This window comes from Aedes albopictus, chromosome 2 (genome assembly GCF_035046485.1).
Source record: "Aedes albopictus strain Foshan chromosome 2, AalbF5, whole genome shotgun sequence".
Classification (NCBI taxonomy): domain Eukaryota; kingdom Metazoa; phylum Arthropoda; class Insecta; order Diptera; family Culicidae; genus Aedes; species Aedes albopictus.
In genome coordinates this window covers 290,872,567-290,891,588 of record NC_085137.1, presented here as the reverse complement: position 1 = coordinate 290,891,588, position 19,022 = coordinate 290,872,567, and the positions used below count along the sequence as shown (strand labels likewise).

The following is a 19,022-nucleotide window of genomic DNA, read 5'->3' as shown; positions in this document are numbered from 1 at the left end:
CCGCAATCACCGACGACATCCGTCTCCTCTACGATGTTTCACGTCGCCATAGTAGGACTGAAATGAATGCTGCGATGTCAGTGAAAGACACGTCTGGACAGTTACTGACCGACCCGGCTGACCAGTTGAAACGCTGGTTCGAGCACTTTGGAAACCCTTTTCAAGTGTGGGCCACGCTATGACTACCCCAGCATGATCCGCCAAGGGTTCGACGCATTACCCGTGTCAACATCGAAGCTCCATCAGTGCAGGAGATAATAACAGCCATCCGTAGCATGAAATCGAACAGGGCTCAATCGCATATCAGGTGAGATGCTCAAAGCTGACCCCGTAGTATCCGCACAATTACTGCATCAATTTTTCTGCAACATATGGGAAACCGCGACATTTCCGGCCGACTGGATGCAAGGCATCATAGTAAAGGTACCCAAAAAGGGTGACCTGTCTGTATGCGATAAATGACGGGGCATCATGTTATTGTGTATCGTTCTCAAAGTCCTCTGCAAATTGATCCTTAACAGGATACATGAGAAGATTGACGCAACTCTCCGACGGCAGGAATTTTTCGAAAACTGAAAAGCACTTTTAACAACGTAGCACTTAAATTGAACAACAAATCGCAAGAATGTCCAATTGTTCGTTTTCTCAATCCGGGCAATCGAACATGCGTATTTTCTTCGATTTTGTTTTCATACTTAAGAAACGTACTATTTCAGTTTTGGATAGTTATGCTTTTTAATTAAGCTTTACAGAAGGCGCTAGTGTTGAACGTCAAATCGCAAGGAAAACGAAGCGCGCACCTCATGATGTAAGATTGTCAATAATTATTTTTAGCTCTTTATTATGGGGAAATTCAGCCCGAGGCTGGTTCATCCCCAGATAGACAATCAAATAGATTCAAAACAATCGTTAAAAACGTGCCCGATGGAAATTGCACTAATGTTGCGTCTATTTTTCTGTGCTAATGGTTAAATATATGATGGCTATGATCGAGAATGCTTGGCGAATGCCTGGTGAAGACCTATGAAGAATGCTCAAAAGACTACGTACGCAAGCTTATCTGCAAGTACCCCTGGAGACCCCAAATCGACCTTGTGTTAGTAGGTGACCGACATTTCTTGGACGTCGTTGATGTTGTAACTTTTAGAATAACGGACAAGAATAATGTTTCCAGAAGCCGGGTGCTGGTGTCAGGACTCGGCAGAGCAGGGACGATATAGGAAAGTCAGAGTTGCTGAAAAACGAATCCACCGTAAAAATAAAGAGACCATGTGTAAAATGCAGTGAAGAGAATTGTCAGACAAAAGAGGCACAAAACAAGCAACAAAGAAGGTGCGACGATTACTCTTTATCCCTACTGGTAACAGATATGGACATGATCTCGAAATTTTTTATTGCAGACAAAACGGAAGCTGAATTTGTTGCGAACTTTTCAACTCGTGAATAATCAATTATTGCTAACCCAAAGTCGAAACTGTTTGATGATAGAGCTTCACCAGAGTTGCAGTGTTTACCGACTCGAAGTTACCGTTCGAAAATCGCAATGCAAGGCTTAAAAATCTCTAAACTCGTGGTGTACGATGTTAATCCCATTATTTTCAAGTTGGGACAAACTTATGTCGCATGGGTTTGTTTGTCGCAACAAATACAGGTTGCGACATTGTCATTATTGTTGCGCGATGGTTGAATTTTGATTCACTGGTAAAATGTGACTTCTCAGGCTCAAGAGGGTATAGAACATAATGATATGCGGAGGTTTCACGAAACAGTGATTAGGGTGCTGAGAAAAACAGCGCCTTCTTCCATCATGTGCAACGACCATGATTGAAACTTCATAGACTGATAGACAAAACAATGGTGGCTACCAGGAGGAGAGAGCACTTCGAGGAATTGTTGAACGGTGGGAATGGAAGAGCGTCAGATAGAATTATAATCGGCGATGGCAGACAGGCTGCTGAGGAAGACGAACTGTCGGCCGAGCTTCTCAAGCTTCGCGGACGATATCGAAATCATCGGGACTGGCCGTGGAGCCGTAGAAGAGGCATTCTGACCATTTAAGAGCACCACAAAGCTCAACTATATGACTGATGGTAGTCAATGTCGGTCCAGCCGTGGCAGTGGTGACAAAGTAGTGCTAGGTGGTGAAAAATTTGATGTTGTGGACGAATTTATTTATCTTGGTACTCAAGAGATGTGCGATAATGATGCTACCTGCGAGATGAGACGACGAATTTCGGATGCGAATTGGGCCTTTTTCGGTCTGCAAAACCAGCTGAAGTCACGTTTGAAGACTACAACCGACGAATAAACTCGGGTTGTACAAGCCTCTGATTGTACTGGTCGCTTTGTATGGCCATGAATCGTGGACGTTTAGAGAACTTAAGCGGACTGGACGTAATGTACTGCGAACAATACTCGGCGATAAACTGGAGGACGGCATCTGACGGCATCGCATGAGCTAAGAATTGTATCAAGTATATAAAGGGAAGGATATAGTGAAGCGAATTAAACACGGCAGGCTGCAGTGGGCTGGATACTTAGCTCCTATCCCAGAAGAACAATTCAAGTAAAACTATATTCCAGCAGAGAATCAGGAAGCCATTGGCTTCGTGGTGGACTGCGCACACATAAGCTTTATGTAGTTGAGGAGGATCTATGGACTCTAAACGTTCAGGGCGAACGTTTCTACAGCGACGAAAGGGGACTTGCAAATGGAAGCTCGGTACGTGGAACTGCAGATCTCTCAACTTCATCGGGAGCACCCGCATACTTGCCGATATACTGAAGGACCGCGGGTTCGGAATCGTAGCGCTGCAGGAGGTGTGTTGGACAGGATCTATGGTGCGAACGTTTAGAGGTAATCAAACCATCAACCAGAGTTGCGGCAACACACGTAAGCTGAGAACAGCTTTTATAGTGATGGGCGATATGCAGAGGCGCGTGATCGGTTGGTGGCCTATCGACGAAAGAATGTGCTGGTTGAGGATCAAGGGCCGATTCTTCAACATTAGCATAATAAACGTGCACAACCCCCACTCCGGAAGCACTGATGATGACAAAGACGCGTTTTACGCGCAGCTCGAACGTGAGTACGACCGCTGCCCAAACCACGACGTCAAGATCATCATAGGGGAACTAAACGCTCAGGTAGGCCAGGAGAAGGAATTCAGACCGACGATTGGAAAGTTCAGCGCCCACCAGCTGACAAACGAAAATGGCCTACGCCTCATCGATTTCGCCGTCTCCAAGAACATGGCTATTCGTAGCACCTTCATCCAGCACAGTCTCCCGTATCGTTACACCTAGAGAGCACCACAACAAACGGAATCGCAAATCGACCACGTTCTGATTGATGGACGGCACTTCTCCGACATTATCGACGTCAGAACCTATCGTGGCGCTAATATCAACTCTGATCACTACCTGGTGATGGTTAAACTGTGCCCAAAACTCTCCGTTATTAATGTACATTTACCGGCGTTATTAATGTACATTTACCGGCGGCCGCCCCGGTACGACCTAGAGCGACTGAAGCAACCGGATGTCGCCAACGCATACGCGCAGAATCTCAAGGCAGCGTTGCTGGACGAGGGTGTGCTCGATGTGGCCCCTCTAGAGGACTGCTGGAGTACAGTCAAAGCAGCCATAAACAACGCAGCCGAGAGCACAATCGGGTACGTAGAACGGAGTCGACGAAACGATTGGTTCGACGAGTAGTGCAGAGCGGTTCTGGAGGAGAAGGATGCAGCGCGGGCGGTAATGCTGCAGCATGGAACCCGACAGAATGTGGAGTGATGCAGACAGAAGCGGAAGCAGCAGACCCGTCTTTTCCGGGAGAAAAAGCGCCACCTGGAAGAAGCGGAGTGCGAGGAAATGGAACTGCTGTGCTGTTCACAGGAAACACGTAAGTACTACCAGAAGCTCAACGCATCCCGCAAAGGCTACGTGCCGCAAGCCGAAATCTGCAGGGAAAAGGACGGGAGCCTCTTGACGGACAAACGTGAGGTAATCGAAAGGTGGAAGCAGCACTTCGACGAGCACCAGAATGGCGAAGAGAATGTAGACACGGAGGACCAAGGCAGCGGAGGAAATGACTATGTTGGTGCAGCAGAGGACCGGAACGAACCAACTCCCACGCTGAGGGAAGTTAAGGATGCTATCCACCAGCTCAAAAACAACAAAGCAGCTGGTAAGGACGGTATCGCAGCAGAACTCATCAAGATGGGCCCGGAAAAGTTGGCCACCTGTCTGCACCAGTTAGTAGTCAAGATCTAGGAAACCGAACAGCTACCGAAGGAGTGGAAAAAAGGGATAATCTGTCCCATCCACAAGAAAGGCAACAAGTTAATGTGTGAGAACTTTCGAACGATCACCATTTTGAATGCCGCCTACAAAGTGCTATCCCAGATCATCTTCCGTCGTCTTTCACCTAAAGTAAATGAGTCCGTGGGAAGTTACCAAGCCGGTTTCATCGACGGCCGGTCGACAACGGGCCAGATCTTTACCGTACGGCAAATCCTCCAAAAATGCCGTGAATACCAGGTCCCAATGCATCATCTGTTCATCGACTTCAAAGCGGCATACGACAGCATCGACCGCACAGAGCTATGCAAAATTATGGACGAGAACAGCTTTCCCGGGAAGCTGACTAGACTGATAAGAGCAACGATGGACGGTGTGCAGAACAGCGTAAGGATTTCGGGTGAACTATCCAGTTCATTCGAATCTCGACGGAGACTACGACAAGGTGATGGGCTTTCCTGCCTACTATTCAACATAAACTACGTAGACTCTTAGGGGGGACGGGGAGGTCTGACCAAAGTCTACACTCCATACAAATTTCGAAAATTTTGTATGAACAAAAGTCTACGAGGGGGGAGGGGGGGTGGTCTGAGATGGCCGAAAAAAGTCTACGTAGTTTATGGACAGCGCCATGCTGGTAGGTGGGACTGAGCGAGACATGACAAGCCTTGGCAGCAATGTTACGATAGACGGGGATACTTTTGAGGTGGTAGAAGAATTCGTCTACCTTGGTTCCTTGCTAACGGCTGACAATAACGTGAGCCGTGAAATACGAAGGCGCATCATCAGTGGAAGTCGTGCCTACTATGGGCTCCAGAAGAAACTGCGGTCAAAAAAGATTCACCCCGCACCAAATGAACCATGTACAAGACGTTAATAAGACAGGTGGTTCTCTACGGACACGAGACACGAGGACGATCTTCGGCGGCGTGCAGGAGAACGGTGTGTGGCGGAGAAGGATGAACCACGAGCTCGCTGCACTTTACGGCAAACCCAGCATCCAGAAAGTGGCCAAAGCCGGAAGGATACGGTGGGCAGGGCATGTTGCAGGAATGCTGGACAACAACCCTGCAAAGTTGGTGTTTGCTAACCATCCGGTTGGTACAAGAAGGCGTGGAGCGCAGAGAGCACGATGGGCGGACCAGGTGGACGTTGGAGAGCTGCAGCTGCAAATCGAGTATTATGGCGGCGAATTGTTGATTCAGTATTATCATGAATTTGATGTTAACTAAATAAATGAAATGATAAAATGAACGTTCAGGGCGATTGGAAGCAATTGTCCCAGGACCGAGACAAGTGGAGAATGCTTCATTTGGCGTAGACTCACCGCTAGGAGTTTTTTCTCATCAAGTATTCAAGTAAGTACGATTGTGAATGTTATTTCTGTTTGTCTGCGAGTAAGTAACTCTATTATACGGTATCATCACGCCCAGAAATGCAGCTTTCTGCGTAAATCTGGTATTGCTCAGTGTTACCAGATGTGTACTTATTTAAGCTTAATGAGGAAGGCAGTAAGATCGTTTATCCCAATGTTCTTATCTTTGTAAGAAATTAATTTCTGATTCTTTGAAAATAACTGGTGTGCAAAAATCAAGCAAACCAAAAGATACCATTCTCGTGTTTCCAAAACACTGAACCTTTCAGTATTCAAATTTCATCAACCCTTTTTCCCCAAGCACTTCACAGTGATACTTCAAGTGTAGGAAAAAATATTAGCACTAATTTCCTCCGTTTTCCTTCGTGTCGTCGAAGGTTCCTGGTGCCTTTTTTGACGGAGAAATGACGGCTCTTCGGAAGCGTCTAACAAACAAGCCGTTCCGAAACGGAACTAGTTAGGGAAACAGAAATTAAGCCAGGAGAACGATTTCGTTTCCTTATCCGTCTCGACCTGGACCCGGGTGCGCGCGTGGGGCGGCTCGGTTCGAGTGGATGGATAGCAAAGGACAGTCAGTCGGAGTTCTCCACTTCCCGTCAGACTCCCCGGTTTTTCGGTTAAGGAGCACGCGACACCCGTCAGCACAGAGCGTCTGGTTTGGAAGAAACCCCCAAAAAAGGGCGGAAGACAAGTGGCAAGGTCGGCCGCCGACGAACGACACGCTGTCGGCAGGGTTCCATAGTTCCGCCGAATTGAAAACTAACAAATATGAAGTCGTAAAGTAAAGTAGCAGTTGTTAGAGAGGAAGAAAGAAAGAGACGACATCCGATGCACGAGGGGGAGTTCTTTCAGAGAGCGAGACAGGATGCGTAGGAAAGAAGATGATACTTGAGGTCTTCCGTCTGCGCCGGTCGTCGTCGTTCCCACCCACTTTGGAGCGTGGCGTGAAAAGTGTTTTACTGTGTGTGGGGGAGAGCCGCACAAGGATGGCATAGTGACGACTGTCGTCGGTCGATGGAAGTACTGAATGTGTGTTGGTGGGTGAATGTTCCGAGGATGCGCTTTCTTGGGAGGGAAGGAAATTTGATCACTCCATTCTCAATGTGTTTTACAGCCTGCGATGACGACTGGTGGAGGGGCCATTTGCGCGAGTTGGAGTTGGTGAACTACAAGTTCCCTCTAACGCCGCCGGTTTAAAGAGCCACTAGACGACGCATTAGGTGAGAGGAAATATAATTTACTACGGGAAAATCGATTCCGTAACGAATCAATAATATGACGGATCTTTGAAATGAGGACTGTTTTTACACTCGATTAGATCACACAAGCTTGAATTGGCGAATATATACAATCATTTTGATGAATATAGTTCAATCAGGGAGATTTTATTTTTTATTGGTTAAAGTGGAACTTTGCAATATGTTTGGACCCACTCACTTCACATATACTATGCATGGTAATATTCTAGACATACAGTTTTTCACAGATAAATTTAAACAATTGCACAGCGAATCAAAAATTAACTATTGGTCTGTCTCAAGAGCAAACTTATGTGTCTCTGACTGATTTGCTCCAGCCCGTCAAAATTTTGAGCTACACCTCCAAATATAGGGTAAAACATACCATTTCGGGCTTTTTTGACTGCAATCTTAAGTATGGACATATTTTTTAAGCAATCAAAAGGTAAATTGGTCAATTAATATCAAATTAACGACTCATGCAAAATATTTGTACTGCGCCTAAATGTATTCTATTTTAATTCCACTAATTCTAATTCGAACTGGTAGCCTTTGCACTGCTGTCACTTTTCTACCCTGTCCATGGTAGAATGATGAGCACGGTGTAGCTATGTGGCTCTTGTTCCAGTTCCATTTCCAGTCCAATTGGGGGTCCATTATGAGTTGCCGTTAGCCGATATCCAAGTTTCCGGGTCCGTTAGAGCATATGCTCAGAAGGGAGTCAGGTGTCAGCTGCTCTCGGGGTGAAGAGCAACTGACGAAAAATTGCAAGTGCCGGGGCTGGGATCGAACCCATGACCATTAACTTATGAGGTGAACGTGTAGCCACTACGCTACGGGCGCCGGCATAGGGTTCCCAAGTAACACAACAAGCTATGTAAGTGTTTAAAGTTCACTATTCATACAAAACGTAGTGTATTTTTTTTGTATTATTTACTTAATTTTGAACACTTGTACAATCAAAACAGCGCAAAAAATGGCGGCTTATAAAACATCTTACATGTAATATAAGTTGTATCTCAACACATTTATGTCGCTTGAACTAATGATGTAGAACATACCATCCATCTATCAAATATGTATCCAAATATTTATCAATAATATCACTTGCAAAATACACATATAAAACAATTACATTCATAAGCTCAAATAATACATTTTGGTAGTAATATAACTTGTAAAAAACATTTATATTACACATTATTTGCACAGGTTGGATTTAAGCTATCCCAAAGCTATATAATTGGTACAAAGCTTTTATACTACAAAAATAATATATCCAACAATATGTGTAGCATAAAATAAACTGTCAAAACACAGAAAAACAAAATAAATTTAATTATAAATATATTTGACTTCTTCAGCCACATAAACATGGATTTTGAAAAATGTTCTGAATTCAATAATGGTTGTTGATTATTTGTATAGCCAACTAATGGTTTATGCTCAATGATGGTAGCGCTATTTTACATGCGAATTGAAATTTATGGTGGAACCGTCGATTTTGCTCACCCAGATTTCAAGCGCTGCAGAGTTCAATTAAAAAAGTCTACCATAACCATTAAAATTTTCCTCCCAAATTGTGCTGTTCTTTCAGTTTATTGACTCCACATGAAGAATCAATATGGCTGATTGTCTATGAAGCTTACAGTGCCGTACAAAAAATGTAAACAACTATTAAAGTTATTATAATAATTGTTTTTGGGCCTAAGATTTATCTCTGTTCAGAACACACGTGAGATTAGAGTGATATGAAATCAATAAATAGTTTTGTTTCGAAATTTATAAAGAATTGAAGGAAAAATATATTTCCAATTGGTTTCCATATTTATATTGGTACATGCACATTTTTGACAGGTACTGTAATTTGGATGAATTTGCTTTGGAGAAAACGCTATATCTGAAGACCTTGCGTTAAAATTGCGTTAGCAATACATACTTAAAACATTTTTACAACAAACGTTTTATTGAGCTATAATTATGTTTTGAGTTCTAAATTTAAACTTTAAAAAAACTACATTATAACTTAGTTTCAGCATGGTTGAATCTGTCAAAATGTAAACGTAAACATTATTATTGTTCTCTCCGCTCTGCTGTTGGTGGTGAATCTGAGTCGTTTTTGGATATTTGAGAATTAAACTAATCGCTATCTGATTCGGGATAATACCAGCTGCTGCCGAGAGGTCTTAGGATGATGTTTGGTGATATCCATAAAAAATATGTGAGTAGCTACTATTCGACCGTACACAAGATTTCGAGTTGCATCGCGAAATTCAAGAGTCAACTTGCTCAGATCAAACTTGTCCGTGGTCATAGTCATCGTCTTCGACGCTCTGTATGAAGACAGTCAACACAAATCTACTTCAACATCATCATCTACGTCGGAGATCTATCTGTCCACTACCGACAAAAATATGGGCCATGAAAATTATGCTTCAGATTGAATTGTGCTGTTATGAAAATTGGGCTGACCCAAAATAAGGCGCTTCCGTAAAATAAAAATATTGTTGCTTTTATGAGTGATTTGCATGATGCTCTATTATTGTTATATATTAGTAAAATGTTCCTATTTAATACTTGGTGCAACCTATGATATTTTTTTGCTGTTTGTAATCGGCTAACATTATTAAAGCCTAAAAATAACACAACATGCTTCCAGATACACTTATATTACAGATATAATACATCTTTTGAAGTTTTGATTTTGAAAGATGTTTTCTGTGTTACTTGGGTTACGAGTTGACAGATTATTGTTTGTCACAAACACATATGTGTGTAAAAAACAGGAGTGAAGCAGTGAGATCTGGTCCTGCCTGGGAAGGTCTTGGAGTTTATCAATTCCATTGCACCTGACTGGGAGACGACGCGTTGTGGCAGTAGCTGATTACTAGACACATGGTAATTAGCTGGCTGAATGCGAATATCAAAACGGGACATGCCACAAAAGTTTAGCCTATTCGACGCAGTGGCTTAATTTCCCCAACAGGGGAGGGAAAAAAATAGAATAAAAAAAATCGTAAAGGAACTCCTGAGGGAATCCTCGAAGCAGATCCTGGAGGAATTTAAGAAAGACTCCGAAACTCTTTGAGGAATCTCAGAAAAAAAAACACAGAAGAAACTTTGAAAGAATTCCCGGAAGGAACTGCTGAATGATTCCTCAGGAAGGGAATCCTCAGGAACTTTTTGAAGATTTCCAGATTTAATTCCTGGAGGAACACCAGAAGAAATTGCTGCAACAGTTTTAGTAGGAATATCTGGGGTCCCTCGAAGGAACCTCTGCAGATATCTTTAAAAGAACTCTAAGATCAGTTTCTGAAGGCACTCCTGGAGAAATTCCAGAAGGAGCTCCTCAAGAGTTCTAGGAGAAACCTCTGTAGGAAAATCAGAAGGAATTTATGGAGGAATTCTAAGGGAACTTCTGAAGAAATGCCTGCAGCAATTCCTGGAGGATTCACTCTGCAGCAGGCGAATTTGCTGGCATTTTTATTTACTTGCTTAAGTACAGCCCATGGCTGAATGTATATAAAAATAAAAATAAATAAAATAAACAGCAATCTTAAAGTGATGGAGACACATGGTCGTTCCATACATATATGAGCACAAAATTTGAAAATTAAATAAAAATGCAGCTCAAATCTGCCTTTAAGAACATTGCTTTTTTTGAAAGGTTTTATAATAATAATTGATTTTTTATTAAAAAAAAAATAATAAAAAAGTATAAACATTTTGGTAAATATCATTTCTACCGGATTTGAGCAATATCGAAGCACTTCTACATGCAGTTAGAAATTTTTCATAAAAAAGGCATAATTATCTGAGAGCCAAATTTGAACTGTTATATTTCCGGGCTCCGTGAACCGAATGCAATAAAATTTTAAGCATTCATGAATTTAATGAGCTTTGAAAAACTTTTGACTTAACTTAAATTGTTCACAAGAAAAAAAAGTTAGAGTGATTTAATTTATCACATGATTTTTTTTTAGAATATTGGTCTTCTTTTAAAATGCATCCCATAACTTTTTTCAATTTATTGCCGGATATTTTGTTACTTCCTTCCAAAACATATTTATATTTAAGTCAACTAGAGGGAATTTAAATGAACCATAAATACCATCTTGAATTTTGAAACGATGTTGAAGGTTTGGCTTATTTGGCGTTTAATTTAGAAAAATATTCTAGTCGCTTTAGTTTTTTTCCGTGTTAACAATTTCAAGTAAAGTAAAACGTTTTTCAGAGATCATTATATCATAAATGCTCATAGAATTCGGTTCATTGAATCCAAAGTTGTAACAGTCAAAATTTGGCTCTCGGATAATCATGCCTTTTTCTGAATTATTTCTAACTACATGTAGAATTTTCCGATCTTTCCCAAATTTGAAAACAACTAGTTGACTACCATACAAAAGAAATTTGAGAATTTTTGATTCATTTTTCTAAAAGTTACAGCAAGTTGACCATTTTTTGACAACTGCAAATTTTGCCCGTCCCGATCATTTTGTTTATTCCCTTTACATTCATTTTTTCAACATCACATTTAAGACAAGCCATAATCAAAAATAGTACACCACAATACTCGGTTTGTGGCTGCCGCTCTCCATCCTCGGTCGCGCCCAACACTCGCCAGGTCATGCTCCATCTGGTCCACCCATCGTGCTCTCTGCGCTCCACGCCTTCTTGTGTCAACCGGATCATTAGCGAACACCAGCTTTGCAGGGATGTTATCCAGCATACTTGCAACATGCCCTGCCTACCGTATCCTTCCGGCTTTGACCACTTTCTGGATGCTGGATCGCTCGAAAACTCCGAGTGCTTGCAGGTTTTCCTCGAACATGGGCCATGTCTCGTGTCCGTAGAGGTCCACGAGTCTTATTAGCGTTTTGTACATGATGCATTTGGTGCGTGAGTGAATCTTTTTAGACCGCAGCTTCTTCTGGAGCCCGTAGTAAGCCCGACTTCTGCTAATAAATTCCGAATTTCATGACTCACATTTTTGTCAGCCGTCAGCAAGAGCCCGAGGTAGACAAATTCCTCCAACACTTTGAAGGTATCCCCGTCTATCGTAACCTTACTGCCTAGATGGAACCGTTCGTGTTTGTTTACGCCTACCAGCCAGCATGTGCTTTGTTTTTGAGGCAGCATATATTTTACCATATTTTCCCATTCTAACCATTGTAAATGCTGAATTCAAAACATCATAACAGTTTGAATGCCCTAGGAGGACCTAGGGTATTTCAACTAATCTGATGATGACAATTGAATATATAAAAAAGACACACTGGACATGTGTTAGACTACAAATCTTCTTTGTATAATGAAAAAAGTTTCCGTTACACCCGTAGACATTAGGGTGTAAACTCAAGAACAGTTTTTTTATTCTTCAAATCTCCTTCCTTACACTACAAGCTCTATTCGCCAACTTGGGCATCACGAGAGCGACATCAATTGTCAACAGCCCATTTGAACAGTGGCGGTGTAACTACTTTATCTACTTAATTCTATTTTTGTACTGTCTACTTGTGCCAGTAGATCGAAGAGCACGTGCTACTGCTCCATCAATCCAAAGTGGGGTCCATTGTTCATCGCCGTTGGTCGGTTGCCGTAATCCGGGTGTGGAACATTAGAGCGAGTTTGCTCAGAAGAGGGTCAGTCAACTTCCAGACGGCCATAGTGTTGGACGGATGGGCTCATGTGTCTCTTTAAGCAGCTGTTCATAAACCACGTAGACCAAAATTTGATCATCTCAGACCCCCTTCCCCCTCGTAGGCTTTTGCCCATACAAAAAAAAAAGTTAAATTTGTATGGAGCGTAGACTTTGGCCAGACCCCCCCCCCCCCTACCCCCATAAAGTCTGCGTGGTTTATGAACGGACCCCTGACGAGCTTTTTGTTGGAGGGGGGGGGGGGGGGGGGTTGGCAGCTGGGAATCTAACCCATGACCATCCGCTTATCAAGCGAACGTGTAGCCAATTACGCCACGGACCCCCCTTAAGAACAGTTTGGATGACCTAGAATATCCCAACTGATTTCATTATTTCTGTTGTACTCTAAAACGATTTACTGGACATATCGTACATTTGTGTAATGAAAAAGCTCCTGTTACACCCGTAGACATTAGGAAGTAAACGGTTGGGATGTCATCCCAAGTAACATATTTTAGTCAAATATACTAAAAGAGGTTCTTGGAACCATTAAAAATTTAGGTTTTTTAAAAGGCATAAGGTTTTATTACGGATTTCAAAACCTCTACAAGGTCATTGTTATTTGGGAAAGGATATCTAGAAAAAATATTCTGCACCATATTTTACCCATTTTATGTATTTGAGCACCAAAACAATAGAAATTCGTGAAAACTAATAACACTTTAAAAATTTCGGGTCTCAAAGGGTTAAACGAAGTATACATGCAGTTTTAATTTGTGTAATTTAAATTTGAAGTATCAAATGTTTACAATAACATTTGGAAGCTAAGCTACACCAACTCTGAGTGTTACGAACAATTTCTACCACACGGTAAGTTTTGAACTACATAGAAAAATTGGTTGAGAAGGTGATGGTATACCGTGATTTCGGGTGAAATTGATCGATGAGAGGTCCATTTTTATTTGTTAAAAATAACGTTTTAAACTTAAAACAATTTGTGGAAAATGGCCACCACCTGGCTCAAGGGTTATTGAATGATGAGTTTACATGGTTTACAGCGAATTAGTCACATATTTCGGTATGAAAATCAATAATTTCCGAAACCGCGTGTTCAGCGATCTTCATAGACACTTTTGAACTTTTGTTACCGTATCCGTGTTTTGTATCGCACATGTAATGAATATTCGAATGAATCTTTATAGCTGCCAAGTATTCGCTAAACCCGTGGTGGTTAATTCAGATGGAAAAAATATTTTCAGCACTTACAAAGGCATTTCATTGACTGATCGACTTCACCCCGAAAGTATTTTTTTTTGGTTTTATTTATTTCAAATGATATCTATTATAATAAAATGATTTGCTGTAAAAGTTTCAGCCTCGTTGACTGATGAAAACCATGGTCGTACCTGTTTTATTAATGAAATTAAATTTAACCATATCGACAAACATTCAAAAATTAGACGCCAAAAACTGCGAAAATTGATCAGTTTCACCCGAAATTACGGTACTTAAATTTCTAATGAATTTTAAATATGCAATAAATTCATGATAGATTTTTTTGAAAATTTGTCGAAATAGAAAACTGTACTGATGGAATGAGATAGATGAGCAATAAGCTTTGTAGCATATGGATAACATTGTATTCTAGTATTGTTTACGGCATTCAAAAAAAAAAATTGACCCATAATGTGCCCAACAACAGAGCGTTTCGGCCGTTGAATGAATACTCACCGGAAGATGACGTCATGCTGTGGTGCGGGCTCATGAAGGAACTCAGCTTGGCCCCGTGGTGGTACGGCGACATGAACAGGTCGCTTTGGTACTTGTAGGTCGGGTCGGTCTGGGGCTGCGTAGCCGCGGCCAGCCCCTGGAAGTCGAATTTGTATGCGTAACGCTTGCCGTGCACCTTGGTCATGATGTTCTTATCGTAGTAATATCTGTTGGAAGGGAACAATAAAGAACGGGGAGAATGGCATTAAAAGCGAGGATAGGAATAAGAAAAGTGTCTCAATCAGGTACAATCGCCTGCCGTGTGGTGCTGGGGTGGCCTTTCTGTGTGTGTATGTCTACGACGAGTGTCCTGATTTTCCAGCCGTGATAAGCTACACGACATCGAGCTAATTTTCTTCGTTTTTGAATGGCGATTGTAACGAACCACAGGCACGCTCTTTCGCTACGGTTGGCCGAGAGACTGAGAAGAAGGTGCCGGCGCTACCCTATTGTGGCATAAATTTGGTTGTTGTGGTCCTGTCAACCAATCGTCACAAGATCCACGTGCTTGATGGAAACGAAGGCAAGTCTGTTTGCCGCTGCTGCACTATGGTCGTAATTACTACGAATTGGTGGCAAAAGCTTATTTTATAACCAAGGTAAATTCTGCCTGTCTGGTTTGTAGCATAAACATCAATACAACTAGATCAAAGCTTATTTTTTTTTATCTTTATTCAGATCATTTTTAGGCCTGGACTTATTTATCTTGGAATTCCGTAGGGAAAATTGAAGAGCCATTAAAACAAACTTTAGATTCCAGATGGTAATACCTCAAGAGCTAAGCCAAAAGTTGTGGATTTGCTGAAAAGTATTATATTGTTAGAATGTAATAAAACCAAGATGAAACCAGATTAAAAAATCAACTTCTTTTGCCAAGTGATACACCACAGTTCGAGGAGAACGGTCACGTACAAAGGACCTTTTGAGGAACAACCGAGTAAAACATGGCAGCAGTATATGAATGTGGTGATGAAAAAGCCGACGGTCTTTTCGGCTACATTTGGCGACCGTGAAGCGTATAACTCTACCGATATTTTGTGTTGTTACAATCGCCGTCGTCGTCTGGTTCATTGTCACTGGTGACGCTATGTGACATCTTGACAGCCATCACATGCTTCAGGCAGCGGAAAGGGAGGGGGCATTCATTCAACCACGATATGTAGTTGGTTGTTGTAATGTTGGAGGAAGGGTGTGTTAAAGAAATGGATATAAACTGTATTGATTCTGGTATATCCTTTTTTTCGGGTTTCTTAATATGCAAACGTTTTAAATGACAATTTTAAAGAGCTTTAAAACATTTCAAAACTAAATTTTATTCAAACATACTGACATTTCATCGCCTTTAAAAAATACGAGGAATCTTCAAATGCAAGAGCACTCAGTAACACACATAATGTAAGCTATGTGCACGCATTCATCCACTTGAGGAACGTAAATATCCCAAATCGTTGACAATTGGAATCCTCACAGTGGTGTAAAATCGACACACGTGAAAACCATCGTGCAGAGGACAGGCAATTTTCGCGTCGCTATGTTGCCACAGCCCTGCTCAGCTATGCATAGAGATATAGCTAGGTACATTTGCATCCCATTCATGGATGACTGCCAATGACACACGGCACTCACCATACACACCAGCAAACTGACTCAAATGATGGATCTGAAGGAGCTGCTGCCATTTCAAAATGTATGCGAATGTGGAGTGATAGTCCTCTGTCGCTTGATGGATTTTGCATACTCCACTGGCAATTATGTTGCTCTGCTGGAAAGTGTTTTCGTGAGCTAGTTGAACATGTTTTAGGCGAGATTCGTATAAAAAAAATAGATGATTGCAGAAGTTAGATGTTGAGAGATTTAATTTTTTGAAAGGGTTTCTATTGCCACGAGTAAGTAGGGTCACAGAGTTTTTGATTTGTATACAGAAGCTCTGCACTGAAATACGGCTTTCGGTAATGACCAGCATAAAAATGTTTTTTCATCCACCAACAAACGCTTCTTGTGTGCGTTTAGTTTCCTCTCATATCAACCGTTTCGATAGCCGAGTGGTAGCGTGCGAGTCTGGTGATCTCAAGGATCTTGGTTCGAATCAGGTTGCTAACAGAAGCTTTTTTAAATTGTAAATCTGGTCCATGGTAGAATTGAAAACATTAATCTGTTGAGTTGAAACGAAACTCAGTCTGCACAAATTTAGTGGCGTTGTGTATTTAAATTGACCCTCAGAATAGTAATTTCAACCGCAAGCCATCTTTCAGTGTGTGTTTGGTCACTGGTCTGTCGCTTCATCTACACCAGAGTTTCTTAAACTATGGGTCGCGACCCACTGGTGGGTCGCGGGCTGATTTTTGGTGGGTCGCGAAAGTTTGAGCCATGTTGTATTGAATATTTTATCTAACCGATAGCAAATGACATTGTTAGTCATTTTCTAATTGACAAATAACTACTCTGTTGGAAAATCGGCAGATCTTTTTCTAGCAATTCTCTTTATTTTTATTCAAACTTTTGCATTATAAGTCTTAGTCTTTAGATTGAATATTGAAACTACTGTCTGCGTTCTGAGAGCGATTCTGTAGCTATGAGTTTTCAATCAGATAGTTTGAGATTTTTTTGTGTTATGGGATAAAAAAATAGTTTAAGTTGTTGCCTGCAGTTTGCATTTTCAGTTAGGTTTACACTCCAAGATCAGCAGTTATATTTTATGAAAAATTCAGCAATAATTTACCAAATTTCGACAAAACAACAACGAACGTTTGGTTATTTATTACGAATTATCTGTTTATTTTTACCGAACTTGGGTGGAGCATAACATCGGTAACATTCTTCTTAATTTTGAAATCTGAGCTCTTACAGAATCCACAACAGCTTAAAAATGATTTCAACAAAAGTGGAATAAAATAGAGACTTTCAAATCTGTCGAGCGTACAAATCTTTTCGTATACAAAACCAGCCACTTGATCTTCATATTTTAAGCTTATTACAAGTGAGCAAGAACAGAATAATAAAATGTACTGTTGTTTGAGATGTTTGCGTCTGAAGTACTGATGCACTGTTGAAGCGGGATTTCTAGACGTTTGTCCTTAATTCTAAAAACTGTACTTAATGTTCATCCACGCGCCTTAAAAATAGAAGAGCATTGTCAAAACGATCTGTTGATGGGTACGATACAACATGCTTGATTTCATTTCTTTTCCGTGTTGCATGAAACAAACTTATCTCAAACTCTTAAGACAAAGATCTTACTAAAACTGTTTACTTGGGAACGAAAAAAGCACCGTAAATTAAAAACAAAAAAAAAAAAAAATTGTAAGAATTTGTGACCTGACTGTACTAACGAGATTTTTAGCCCTAGGCTAGTTCATCTCGGGACCCACGCTTTACTTCCCTTCCGAAGGAAGAACTCACATTTTTGTGAGTTTGTCGGGAGTGGGATTCGATCCTAGGTCCTCGGCGTGATAGTCACGTGCTTTAACCATCACACCAGGTCCGCTCCACTGTAAGAGAAAGTGCTACTTGACGTAAATTTATCAAAACCTTAGAAAGCGATTGAGTGTTTTTATTTAAAAAATACATTCCAAATTTTCTGAAATGATATTTGTTATGAAAATACGTGCAGGTGGGTCGCCAAATTCTATAAAAGTCAGAAGTGGGTCGCAACCTGGACAAGTTTGAGAACCCCTGATCTACACATTAACATGACACACAAAGCCAACCAATAGAAAATCTACGCACCAACGTGAACCTCTGCCACACAGCCATTTCTCAATGAACAACATCTGTCAAACTTGCGCAAACGTTTTGGTACATACGATCTGACGCTTTGCTGTATAGCTGCCGGCTTACAATAGCACTATGGTAAGAATTCATCTAATGCAGTACTGCTACTGATCGTGACCATCCCATGGCGATGAACAAGTAGGCCGTTTCATCGTCACAAAATGAAACGAGCACTCGCGCACTTCGTCATGTCATTTGCAGCCATCAAGCGTCATGACGAAAGCTTCCAAATTGTTTTGAAATTAAAATTTTCACCTGGTCCAAACAAATTTAGGCTAGTCGTTGTATTAAATTGATTGAGAGGACATATATTCATGATTTAAAGGATTCAAACAATAACAAAATCCATCGATGTGCTAGTAGTTGCCTTGTTTACAACCATGTCACGCTTCGTCATGACCGAAAAATGAGCGATTACTATTAGATTCTCTTGATCATTGTCTCCCGCTTCGATGACATTGAGAGAGGAACTTCTGTAAAAATCACGTGACGACTCGTGTTGACATTAATGCTTTCCAAGCCTGTCTAATAGGGTAACCCCAATTCAAGGTATTGAGCGACCCGTGCCGAGAAATGAATTCGAGGCGGTGAAATACATAGATGCTCATGCTCAATCGTTAACCCAGTCTGTGGGGCACCTGGGCACCCCTCACATCAGTGCTGAAAAATTCATTTCGTCATATCCAAATTCAATCAACTACAGATCATTTTAGAAGCTGAACCTGAGAATATGGTATATGCAAAACTTGTGCGGCTAGACTAGTTCTGCAAGAAAGTCACGGAAAAATCGCTATTTTTTCAAATTTTTAAGGTAAATGTCACGGACTACCTTCGAAAAATGCTAATGATATTCACGGTGAATATTTGAAAAATAGCGGTTTTTCCGTGATTTTCTTGCAGAGTTGGTCTAGCCGCACAAGTTTTGCAT

General features: G+C 41.2%; 1 protein-coding gene across 3 annotated transcripts in view; it reads right to left on the bottom strand.

Annotated features, from left to right (window-relative positions):
• The window catches only part of LOC109410282 (DNA-binding protein D-ETS-3), a 300,930-nt gene that overhangs the window by 5,313 nt on the left and 276,595 nt on the right, over window positions 1-19,022 (bottom strand). For all 3 annotated transcript variants that reach the window (XM_062852064.1, XM_062852063.1, XM_029878411.2), the window contains one exon: window positions 14,285-14,490. In XM_062852064.1, coding sequence (XP_062708048.1) covers window positions 14,285-14,490 — 206 coding nt within the window. The remainder of the gene's footprint in view (window positions 1-14,284; window positions 14,491-19,022) is intronic.